General features: G+C 37.6%; 1 protein-coding gene across 1 annotated transcript in view; it reads left to right on the plus strand.

Annotated features, from left to right (window-relative positions):
* Positions 1 to 12800, plus strand: part of INO80 (INO80 complex ATPase subunit) — a 62631-nt gene that overhangs the window by 8816 nt on the left and 41015 nt on the right. Inside the window, exons 2-14 of the mRNA XM_057403992.1 lie at positions 79 to 264; positions 973 to 1139; positions 1243 to 1310; positions 2754 to 2915; positions 4515 to 4635; positions 5913 to 6127; positions 7036 to 7089; positions 8637 to 8840; positions 9712 to 9907; positions 10119 to 10186; positions 10496 to 10705; positions 10941 to 11021; positions 12241 to 12336. Coding sequence (XP_057259975.1) covers positions 122 to 264; positions 973 to 1139; positions 1243 to 1310; positions 2754 to 2915; positions 4515 to 4635; positions 5913 to 6127; positions 7036 to 7089; positions 8637 to 8840; positions 9712 to 9907; positions 10119 to 10186; positions 10496 to 10705; positions 10941 to 11021; positions 12241 to 12336 — 1785 coding nt within the window. The 5' untranslated portion in view covers positions 79 to 121. The remainder of the gene's footprint in view (positions 1 to 78; positions 265 to 972; positions 1140 to 1242; positions 1311 to 2753; positions 2916 to 4514; positions 4636 to 5912; positions 6128 to 7035; positions 7090 to 8636; positions 8841 to 9711; positions 9908 to 10118; positions 10187 to 10495; positions 10706 to 10940; positions 11022 to 12240; positions 12337 to 12800) is intronic.

The following is a 12800-nucleotide window of genomic DNA, read 5'->3' on the forward strand; positions in this document are numbered from 1 at the left end:
ATGCAGTAGATTTGCCTGCTCCCCAAGTTGGTCCCTTTTGAGGAGGTGGTGGTGATGATTGTTGTTTCTTCTTAACAGCTGTGTGTTCAGAGGCACCTGTGCATGAGGAGAAGTTTGTTCTATGGCCTCGGAGCTGGGTGCCAGAGAGGATGGCAGCTGCTCAGAGCTGGCAAAACCCCTTTATCTGCAGTATCTGGAGAAAGCTCTGCAACTGGATCAGTTTTTACGACAGACCTCTGCCATCTTTAACAGGAGTATATCCAGGTACCAAGACCTTTTCCATTTTCCCTTGGGAATACCATGAAAAGGCAAACATTTTTATGATATTGTTTCCAGACAACATCATATTAAGGATTTAGTACTGACTTGTTCATTATAAATTCTTCTTCAGTGATTTTGAACTGTGCTTCTCTTAGCTCATGCTGATAATGCAGTGTATTGCCATCTTGTGTACAAATTAGCATGATGTTTCAAAGCTCTTTTTTATAGTTGAGTGGTCAAAACATTTTTTTGTCTGCAAAATGTCGTATGGACTAGCACAAAGTTGAATTTTTTAAGGACATGGCCTGTAGCCATAGTTGAAATGCAAAGATTGTTGTCAGATGTAGAATTGATGTGTAGGTAAGTTGTAGCAATGAAAAGTGAGTCATCAGGATACGTTTCTGTCCCAAGACAATTTACATTTAATTCATCAGTGTTTTGGAACTGGAGAGTTCGTGTTTCTCAAAGTAGGTACCTAGTTAAAGACTGAAGGTGCAGGTTAGTAACATAGCCAGGCTGGTTGGATGATTAACTACTGCTGAAGGGTTAACAGAAAATTATTACTAGCAATATTTCTAATGTATAAAACCAGATCTGAAGCAGCCTCAATTCTCAAACCTTTAGAAAAATGACCACATGTAAGAAAGTTGCATGGGCATCTCTTTTGAGTATTTTTCTTTCATTGTCACCATATTGCCTATCTTCTTGCAGTGATGAAAGTGAAGATGGATTGGATGACAATCCTTTGCTGCCTCAGTCTGGGGATCCCATGATGCAAGTTAAGGAAGAGCCTTCAAACTCTTTGCTTGGGGAGTCTTCTGGAGCAGGGAATTCTGGCCTGCTGAACACGCATTCCTTGAATGGAGTGCTGCAGTCAGGTACATATGCACTGGGTTGAATCTCTGCTTTCTTTGGGATAAGTTTGGAAAAACATTAAGCATTACTTCTTAACAACTTTCTTTTTATTTTTTCTCTAAACAGAACCAAAGTCTGAAAAAGGAAGCTTGTATAACTTTTCCAGACTGAAGAAAAGCAGAAAGTGGCTGAAGGTAAGAGTACTGGAGAGAAATGCTGCTGTTATGAAATCATATGAGTTCCAGTCAACACACTGTAAACAGTGACAAGTAATTCCATTTTGTCATTTGATGTAGGTCATGGTGTAGAAACACATAAGCAAGCAAGAGCAACAAGAATATACATTGCGCACTAGTCAGTGCATTATCACAAATTAATTTTTCAAATCCAGCAAGTTTGTTCTTATCTCAGTAGTCCATTTGATTTTATTTTAAATATCCTACTGAGACCTCAGAAAGCTAGACTAATGTGCTTTAAGAGCTGCCCTAACCCACGTGATGCAAGTTAATTGATGCAAAATCTCACACTGACAAAGTCATAAGCTGATAAAGAGATGTGGTAATATTTTGTGTTGCTGAAAAGAGGGCTCCAAATGAATTCTCTAGTCTTGTTCTATATTTTCTGCTTGTTTGCTGCTCTGTTTGGAGGTAACTGGAGTTAGTCTCCGTTGCTAAGAAGAAAGGAATGGGGATTTTGGGGTTTTTTGGGTTCTTTGTATTTTTTAACATTAAGAAAAAATGCTTCCCAAAGCAAAAAATACATTCTACAGAGGCTTCTTATCTTGGAAATTGAAAGAAAGAAGAGTATGTGACAGTTGATAATAAATATCATATTAGATTTTGGGTAGAGCAAAATAGAATTACAGTCTCTGTAGACCGGAGGCTTTCATTTTCATTGTGTAGCAAAATGGAGAGTAGGCATTTCAATTTGGGTGAGCAGCAGCATTGTAGTTTGATTTCACAGTGTGTGTGCGTTCAGAAACTTGAAGTAATATTAGTACACTGTCCAAATTAAAATGATCTATTATGAAATATATTAAACGGACCTTGGGACTTGGCTGAATATTTCTGTCTAAGATTAACTCAGTGCAAGGTCCAAATGAGGATGGAAGGAGAGTGTGGAATGGTGGCTTTATGCCATCCGTGCTTTTTCACTGTACTGTAGCCTTCTTTATTTAGCAAAAGCAGGTTGCCAAGAGGTCAGACAAAAGCCAAACCTGCTGCAACTAATACAGGAGGGAAGTGGTAGAATAGCAGGACAAGCTACAAATGGGGTAGGAAAGCCCCTGGAGCTGTGCGTCACAAAATGCCCCTACTGCTATCATGACTTTCCTTGCTGCTGCTTTTCCAAAACCACAAAGTAGATTCTAGAATCATGCAACTATCACCAAACTAACAGAAAGCTCCCCACAGATCAGAAAATGTGTTTTGGATTCACAGCTACACAGGGCTGTACCTCAGGAAACTGTTTTCCATTTGAGGTGTTTCAGATGGAGGACACTTTGTAAATGCTAAGTATTGCTGTTGGGCCAGACCCACAGGCCTTTATTAGGTAAAGGCTCAGTAGTGCTTAACATAAATAAACAATTCACTATAGGAACTTGTGATTATTAAGTTAGTTTTGTTTATTCTTGTTAGAGTATCCTTTTGAGCGATGACTCCAGTGACACAGATTCACTGAGTGATGAGGATGGCGAGGAGGATGAAGAATTTTCCCTTTCAAGGGAGGAACTTCACGATATGTTGCGATTACACAAATATAAGAAACTGCATCAAAGTAAATATAGCAAAGACAAAGAGGTAAAAATCCAGGCTTTTTTAATTTCCTTAATTTTCATTCTCTCTTTTAACTGCATTATTTTAGCTGCTCTTACATTTTTATCAAAACCCATAATATTTTGTGGATTGGAAAACATCCTGTTGTTTGTTAGACTAGAACAATCTACCATCAGTTTCAGACAAGTGTTACTTAATTAATTGCATAGACTGAAAAGCTGTTGATGCCTTATGCTGAGAATCTGTCAATTTATGTAGCTGGTACTGGCACTTGTGTTATATGTAGCTTCCACAGTGCTGTGTCCCAGACAGTAGATCAAATACAGGGTGCTAGAATGCAAGATCTGGATAACATATATGAAAAGTGAAGTGAAATTCTAATACAGTGAAGTGAAATTCTAATACAGGTAGTAGCTGCTGTTTAAGACTAAAATTGTATATTTAAACTTAAAGCAATATAATTGGATCATTGTTGAGGTGATGAGTAATAAGGTGATGTTTCTTTCTTGGAAGAAACCTAGTAACTGTCTTTCTTGCTGTTTTCTATCATTCTGTGGGGATTTGCTTGGTTCTTTTCTTTCTAACCTTTTTTATTTTGGGTTTTCTTCTTATATTCTCTTTTTTCCCTTCCTATAAGAAAACAGTCTGCCACATTTCTGTCTTTTTCTTAATATTAGGCCAAATTCTGTGACTGTTTTGATTTTAGTTGTCTATTTCTTCAAATTGTAAGGACTTTTGCTGAAATCATTTTCATTGTTATTTTGAATTGCACCAGAAAGTAGTCTCAGAGGGAGGAAGTCCTCCTAAGAGGATGTGCCTGAAATAAAAATTTGTCATCTTATTTCATATTCTTTTGAAACTCCTCCAGAAGAGCGAAGAAATATTTTCCCATCCAGGTCTTTGTTTCTGTGCGCTTCTTTCCTTTGTTTACTTGTTAAGTTCTAAACCCAGATGGTCTTAGTTTCTTTTATCAACTTAATGGTATGCTTAGGTTTTAAATGATTACTTTCTGACCTGTACTGTTTTTAGTTTGCCTGTTTATACGTAACCTGTATGTAGTTCTTTAATGTTTTAGTTGAATAATGCTTGTGATATACTGACTTTATTAATAATGTGGGGAAAAAAATGATGGGGTGACTATGTTTTTACTTGACAATCCGAATGTTCAAGTTATTTGTCGTTGTGGAAATCTTTTGAAATAAAAGATTTTTAATCTAAACCTATTCTTTGGAATGGTAAGATAGAACACATATGTAATTTGGGAATGCAGACAAAATAAATAGAAGGTTTATAATTGGACCACTTCATGTAATGTGCTGTCTTTCTGGGCAGTACCCGTATAGAAGAGGAAGAGCAGTATCTTTGGAAAGTGTAAGATTCACTGCCTGCTCTTTCAGTTTTACTTAACTGGGTTGGCTTGGCTCCCTATGTAGAACGTGGAGGGCACCTCCGGGAGTAGTTTCACTTTGGACACTGTATGATCCTTGATAATAATGCTGAATATGGAGAAATGCATGTTTTCTGATCTCTTACTTACGATCAAGACCTGAACTTGTTTACCTGCTATCTCTGTTATCTGCTACTTCTGTTTTCCATTACTGTGCTCATTTACATCCACTTCAGTTGCAGCAATATCAGTACTACAGTGCCGGACTGCTGTCTACACATGATCCTTACTATGAGCAGCAGCGCCACCTGCTAGGGCCCAAGAAAAAGAAGTTTAAAGAAGAGAAAAAATTAAAAGGTAAAGTCACTTGCCTTGTGTTTTTAAATGGCTGTTGTGATCAAACTTCTTTCCTCCATTATTTCCTTTGAATAAATATAAATGTTCAAAACTTTTGGGTTTTGCATGGAGATACCCAGTTCTGTCAAAGAAAATCTTTAGAAAATACTGTGCTTTTTCTTCTGGCTCCTAGAAAGCTAGGGAGAAAAAAAAGGAGTGTGATTTGAGAATTCACAGCTTTAGATTTTCTGTGTAGACCTCTGAATCTAGAGTGAAAGAATTATGCAGTAAGTACCTTACAGCTTTATTTGTTGCTTTGGAATCCGTAAGGACCATTGTGTAGCATTGTCCATTTACTCAGAGTTGTTTGAAAACACAATAGTTTCTTGAAAATGTAAGAACTCATCCAGTACCTGCTGCATTTATTCCTGAATATGTAATTCTAGTGAACAAGAAATGATAGGGAGTGTTTTCTGGAAATCAGAGGGAACTCAGGACGGGTGTCCAGTGAGAGTTAAAATAGAATTACTTCTGTAACCTCTCAGCTGGAGCTTCTCAGTTGCATGTTTGCCGAGAACTACAAGTTTCCTTGCTTGATTGAGCTGGCAGCAGCTGTAAATCTGTAAGGAAGCAGGAAGAGAAGGCTATGAACTGTCAGCGTAAGGTGAATCCTCTCTAGTGCAAGTACTTCAGTTTGAGCTGTGTTTTAATGGGACTATTTAAGGCTTCCTTCCTTCCTATCTTTCTGCAAGTTCCTTTAACTGTGTATTTTTTTTTTGTCCTGCACTAATCGTGCAGCATCAGTGACTTTGCATATTCACAAAGAATATTTTTAGTATCCGATACCAGTATCAGTTTCCTCTGAAAGTTGGTATCTGTAATACATGATAAGATGCCTATCAGCTGCTGAGAAGTTCGGTTTGAGATATCCTTCCAAATGCTAATGCTGTTACCTTTAAATGTCTGACCTTTACGTGTCTTTAAGTACAGTTTAACCTCAAAGCATCAGGCACTGCACCAGGTCCCAGACATTTTAACTCCTAAAGCATATTTTCCTGGGTGGAAAAATTACATTTCGCCACTTTATTTATTAAACAGGAAGATATTTGTATTATGAAGTAATGAGAAAATATCTAATACGATAAATTGGTGCTACCAGTGTTAGGAAACATGGATAAGTTTGGCTTTCTTGTTGGTTCCATGCATAAATCAACTAAAATAGTTTATTCAGGAAAGATACCTGAGTAAGTATATCCCCAGAACAGAAATTTGATTTTATGATCATTGTTGCCATGCAGGCAAGTTGAAAAAAGTAAAGAAAAAGAGGAGACGGGATGAAGAACTCTCTTCAGAGGAGTCACCACGATGCCACCATCACCAGACCAAAGTTTTTGCCAAGTTTTCTCAAGATACACCACCGCCTGGGTCCAAGAAAAAGCATTTGAGTATTGAGCAACTTAATGCACGTCGGCGGAAAGTGTGGCTTAGCATTGTTAAAAAGGAGTTGCCAAAGGTGAGCGTGGCTGATGGCACTAGACCAGTGATGATAGCAAGAAAGTGAAATAGAAAATCAGCTTAGTGGGGAGTTGACACTTGGAAAAGCAGAGCTGATCTTTCTGGTGGTCTTCAGTGATCAAACTGATACTCTATAATCTGTAAGCAAAGTGTAGTTCACATTTCTTACCTCCAGTGATGTTTAAGACTCCTGGTCTACAGGATAGCAACATAGAGCAAACCAGTGTCTGTGTTTTATATGAAGTTCAGGAAAGGAAAAAGGAATGTTTCAGTCATAGTAGCGCATGTGTTTTTTGAAACTTACTTCAGAAACCATCTAGGGAAAAGTGTATTATTTACAGAAGGAGCTTCAGGCACATTTGAGGTAGAAAGCTGGGTTCAGTGTCGCTGGTTTTCTGAGATGTGATCATAGTGGACCTTCGAACCTGCTTTTTGGAGTTCACAGTTAATAGACTTTGAGGAAGTTGAATATGAGTGATGGCTTTATCATCCCTTTATCATCCCTTATGAAGCCAGGCAAAGGATATGTGCAGTGTGATAGACCTTATTTTTTCAAAACACTGATTTTGATCATATAGGATCTCTATTAATCCTAAACATATTTGGAAGACGGTGGAAATTTTTGATTACTTCAGTGATAACTGTGGAAAAGTAGAACCCTACTTTGCAATAGTAGTAATTAAAGGAGCAATCCTGAAAAAGGAGATGTTTTACATGCTTCCTTCAGGAATTGGAATACAGAAGGGTGAAAAGCTGTTTCAGTCAAATTAAAAATGCTTACAGTGCCTGTACCCAGTTATAGTGGTGTGGCATGTGTATCTGCTGTAGTCTGCATGGTGATCTTTTAAAACACTGTGAAGCCATTGCCCTTTAACTAATTTTAAGATGGTTTGTGTTTTTTTACAGGCATACAAACAAAAAGCCTCAGCCCGCAACCTTTTCCTAACCAACAGCAAAAAGGCAAGTGTTTTTTAGCTTTATACTGTTACTTGTACTGGATGTAGTAAGCAAACTGTAACCTCTGTATGTTTCTCTCTTTCTTACAATACTGGCTATACTAGCAGGGCAGTATAGGAGGAAGCACTGAATGTCATTTAGTGTAAGGCTTTTCATTTTTTAGATGTATTGTTTTGGCATGTTTCATAAGCAACAGATGAAACAAGCAAGAGGAATTTCTTTCCTGAGATGTTTTTTGGCTTCCATAAGATTGGTTTGTACATCTTTAATTTACTGATTTTTGATAGAATAAATTAATGATTTTGGGCCACTCTTTTGGCTTTTGAACTGCCCGTCTATCCACTGTCTAGAATTTGCTGGTTCAAGCATTCTTGATTAAACCAAAGGAGCTCTTAGAATATTAAATGTGTTAATTTACATAAAGTTATATAGGAGATAAGATTAAAAATAGAATGATTTTGTGCTTAAGTGATTGCAAAAGGAATTCATCTCATTTCTCATCAGAGCCTTCTCTGAGAAGTGTCATTGTTTCTACTTAGAAAGCTTTACTTTAAGAACACTTGGTGATGGCTTTCAGTGCAGTTTTCAAGTGTTGCGCTCAAGTATCTGATTCATTTATATGGCTAATGAAAAGATAATTAAATGTGTGGCTAAGAATCATCAGAGACAAGATGATGCAGAATATTTTTTGTAATGTATATATAAAATGGAAAAAGGGAGCATTTTCTGTGTAAGACATGCAGAAAACAGGACCTGCATGTATATATTAAAGAAACTTTGCTGTAGGTAGGTTCTCTCTTACGGTTCTCCTTAGCTAGCGGAGGTTGGATTTCTTTGTGTTGTCTGGACAAACAGCCTGTGATTTTATTGTATTTGTAGGTATCACAAATTGCATTTTAGCAAGTGAGTGATGCAGCAGACTTAGAGGCTTTGAAATTCCACTTTTTTTCCCCTTTGTTTTCATTTTGTTTGATCATTTGAAACCCGTGTTTTAAAATTGGTGATGTGCAAATTTTACTGGAGGAAACAAAAACCCCGTCACAAACAAACCAGGCGACTTTGACCATTATGACAATGCATTGATTGGTTTATACTAGAGTGAAAAATTACATTGTATTATGCTTCTTCATGAGATGGTAGGAAAAATAAAGGATACTCCCCTACTTTTTAGTGTATTTGCATGAATGGGATTGTGTTCCACCAAAACTGCAGCAGCCTTATTACAACAGTGAGAAATGAACCACAGAAGGGTCTAGAATAGCTGAGTCAGAGTTGCAGGCAGACCTTGAACTCTCTCTCGAGTCCTTTTCCAAGGACCTGCCCCCTAGATCAGTCCTTTTAAGTATCACACCATGCTGAAACTTGTCTTCAGGTTTTTGTCTTCTCAAACATCCTGTGAGGTTTTTGGAAGTTCACTGTCTCTTGTGTCATTTCAGAAGCATTACTGAAGGATCAGACTTGGTTCTGATTACATTTGGTGGTGTTTATCATGGGCTTTCTTTAAAAGCTGCCCATTTTACCACTGTTTCAAAAATGTTGTTTCTCTCTAGCTTGCCCATCAGTGCATGAGGGAGGTACGCCGAGCTGCTATCCAGGCCCAGAAGAACTGTAAGGAAACTCTACCACGAGCACGTCGTCTTACCAAAGAGATGCTTCTCTATTGGAAAAAGTATGAAAAGGTGGAAAAAGAACATCGCAAACGAGCTGAGAAAGAGGCTCTGGAACAACGCAAGCTGGATGAGGAGATGAGAGAGGTACAGCAAACCAACAGATTGCTGATAATTAATCTGTTGAGGAGACACAGAAGTAACTGGACAATTTGAGTTCCTAAATTCAGCCAGTGAATTTGTTATTTATTCTGTTTCAGTGGTATTCCACATATTTCTTCTGCTATGTTAAAACTTGTAATGTAATTCATCAAATGTTAGCTAGGGATGGTAAAAAATAAAGCCTTCAAACTGTGTAAATTCTTTACAAGTGAGTGAGATGGAGCTGACCTAGATTAATAGACAGCTTCTAACTATAGCGGTTTTTAATCAGAACCTAAGAATGAACAGTTCTCTTGTCTTGCTGAATGCAAAACAAGGGTAATACCTGAACTGTATTACCTAGTGATGTATTTCTTTTATTCTATCATAATTCTCTTTACTAGTAAATAACGGAGTGTTGGAGTTAGGTTGTCATGACAGTATTTTTTTAACTGTTCAGTTGTTTCACTTTGGACCACTAAAATCCTCTTTATTTTTGTCAATCTTTTAATTTTTCAGGGTGAACACATCTTTTAAACTTTCTTTTATTAAATTATGGTGGTGTTTGCCATAATTACTGAATTTAAAAGAGCTTTTAATTTACAGCAGTTTCATATTTTAATATAGATGCTTATGGTGGTGGTCACTGTTTTTATGTGCAATGAGAAGTTCTTTACTGTGAGGGTGGTGAGGCACTGGAGCAAGTTACCCAGAGAAGTGGTGAATGCTCTGTCTCTGGCAGTGTTCAAGGCCAGTTTGGACAGAGCCTAGGGTGACATGGTCTAGTGTGAGGCATCCCTGCCCATGGCAAGGGGGTTGGAACTAGATGATCTTAAGGTCCTTTCCAACCCTAACTATTCTGTGATTCTTCTCCTAGGCCAAAAGACAGCAGCGAAAACTTAACTTCCTGATCACACAAACTGAATTATATGCCCACTTTATGAGTCGTAAACGAGATATGGGACATGACGGAATACAGGAGGAAATCCTGCGCAAACTGGAAGACAGCTCTACCCAAAGGCAGATTGATATTGGCGGAGGAGTAGTAGTCAACATCACCCAAGAAGATTATGGTAAGTGATTCATCTACAATACTTCCTGTGCACTCTTCTGAAATTTACTATACTCCCCACATGATTTACTGTACTCCCCACATGATTGTACAAATTTACAATTTCAAATGTAAAATCCTTCTGTGTAAGAAGCACTATTATAATTACTGGAATTTGTGTAAATTTGGGAGACTGTTGCTGCCGAGCTCTAACTTCGAGATGTTGTTTTCAGACAGTAACTATTACAAGGCCCAGGCTCTGAAGAATGCTGAGGATGCTTACCAGATTCATCAGGCCCGGGTATGTATTTTTTGGATCTGTGAAGTAGAAGAGAAAGCAGAGTGATTGGTAAAGGCCACAGAACCAGGATCTTCCATAGCAGCCAAGTCAAGTTGAATCCTGGGTGTCAGATCTGAATTTAATTTCTTTGCCATTTTCTGTGCTAAATAGGTAGAAACCCAGAGTATAAATACTTGGGCTTTAGGAACAGGCTTGTTTTCTCTTAGTTTTTGGGAGACATCCTATTTGTAATGTGAAATGTAAAGCCTTTTACTATAGTTTCTTGACATATGTTCATCATCTTACATATGCTTTCCTCTTGCTGTTTAGACCAGATCATTTGATGAAGATGCAAAGGAGAGTCGGGCAGCTGCTTTACGGGCTGCTAACAAGTCCGGTACTGGCTTTGGAGAGAGCTACAGTTTAGCAAACCCATCCATCCGAGCAGGAGAAGATATTCCACAGCCTACCATTTTCAATGGAAAACTGAAAGGTTACCAACTAAAAGGCATGAATTGGCTGGCCAACCTATATGAGCAGGTATGTTAGTACATCTTGCAAATGTTTTACGCTTTTAGGGTTATTAGCCATTAGAGTAAACTTGGTCAAAAAGATTTACTGGGTTTAAAAACAGATCTCATATACTCAATCTGTAATGTCTTTAGTAGAAAGGAAAATATAATGTAAGCCACGTATTACTATTCTTGATTATTTAGGAAACAAGTAAAAGTTAAAAGTGGTAAGATGAAGGTGTTAATTTATGGTTCTTTTGCAGGGCATCAATGGAATCCTGGCAGATGAGATGGGTCTGGGTAAAACAGTACAAAGTATTGCTCTCCTTGCACATTTGGCTGAGGTAGGTGGATTATAGTTTATTCCTGATGGAAGATGCATGCTTTTCACAGTTGACAATGCATTCTACATTATAAATCTTAAATGTCTTAAAAGGGGCAAACCCCTTTGTTTTAAAGTGGAGCCTTTGAAATTGGTGTGGGGGTGTGCATATGTTTCTATATAAATGTATATATAAGTAAAAACAAGAATTTTCATTTATTCACAGAGCAGTATCTTTTCACTTACACTGAATATGAAAGTGTGATGAGGGAACAGGTTGTACACTTGATGGTTCACCAAGTTTTACAAATCAGAGAGACTTGTAGAAATGAAGCCCAGATTCTGAGCTTCATGGCAGTGTGGTTCCATATTTCAGTGGGTGTTTTTTTTGGGAAACATAGTGATTCTTCTGTTCCAGGGCAGACAAACAAAACAGCAAAAGCAACAGGAGCTTGCTTCTTCATGCAGAAATAGACATTCTTTATTTAAATGAAAAAAGGATTGGCATCCAGTCACTTGTCTTAAATAGGAGATATCAACTAAGTGATACTGAGACCAGAAGTAGCTGCAGTAGTGACCAAACAGTTACATGCATTTATTTATGTTCCTTTTGATACCAGTTCACTGGCACTATCAACCAGAATACTGGAAGGCTGTACAGAGCCAGAGGCTCTGGAGCTCATTTGTATGAAAGGGGTATCAGATAGGCTTGTCTCCCTGTTGCACAGCAACCTGAGATTTTTGGAAGCCTATACAGGGCTTTTACTTTTTCTGGCTCTCCCTTATGCAAGTGGCTTCTAACTACCAATATGCGAATGGATCAACTTTGTTATTCACCAGGAGGCATTCTCATGTGATGTAATGGAGCAAAGCTTTCCAGTGCCACCTGAAGTTCTTTTCCTTCCTAAAATGCCAGGGATTGTTAGTAATGTGAAGGTGGCAACTCTTGGACACAAAAGAGATTGTTGTGGGAACAAATTTGCTGTTACAAAATATACTTAGTTAAATCTGCATTAAATCTGCATTAGATCTCTATTTGATTCTACTATGTGCTAATATAACCTACTGTGCTGGGAGGAATTTTTGCTGTTGCATATATTTCCATCTTTTATGCAGCCGCCATCCTTTAGTAGTTGTAAAGCTGTTACCAAACTGTCTCTGTATCCCTTTGCCTCAATTAAGTTGTGGATGTATTTTTTCCTTAAATTTTATGTTAAATTTAATGTATGTGTGCATTTCAGAGAGAGAACATCTGGGGACCTTTTTTAATAATTTCACCTGCCTCTACTCTTAACAACTGGCACCAGGAGTTTGCCAGATTTGTACCTAAATTTAAGGTAAGGAGCATGTGCAAGAAAGTTCTGTTTTCTTAAAAGCAAACTGTTTTGCTCTCCTGAGTTCTTTGCCTAAAAATAATCCTTTTATGTATTTGCATAGTTCAGAATAATAGGGGCCCTGATTAAAAACGTTGGAGTGGAAACATTAGATCAGTTGGCCATTCTGCCTACTTTCTCATTTCCTTGAATCGGTTCTTCATATGGAATAGACGAGCAATTGTTTATGCTTTTTCCTCCTTGTGAATGAAGCACAGAAAAAATATAAAAAAAATGTAGTCATGGTGGTTGTGAAAAGATAATTTTCCCTTTTTTGACTTTAAAAATTTACCTTTTTCTGTCATACAGCTCTTCTTTGGATTTATTGCATAGTAGTGTTCACCTCAGCCATTGAACAGAACATGCTTTAAAAAGAAGGTTTCTAAACTTATGATTGTCACATGTTTAAAACTTTGATCAGTCTTTTT

Source organism: Pezoporus wallicus, unplaced genomic scaffold, assembly GCF_028554395.1.
Source record: "Pezoporus wallicus isolate ANWC-B61680 ecotype Strahan unplaced genomic scaffold, APGP_CSIRO_Pwel_v1 contig_8673, whole genome shotgun sequence".
In the NCBI taxonomy this organism is placed as follows: Eukaryota; Metazoa; Chordata; class Aves; order Psittaciformes; family Psittacidae; genus Pezoporus; species Pezoporus wallicus.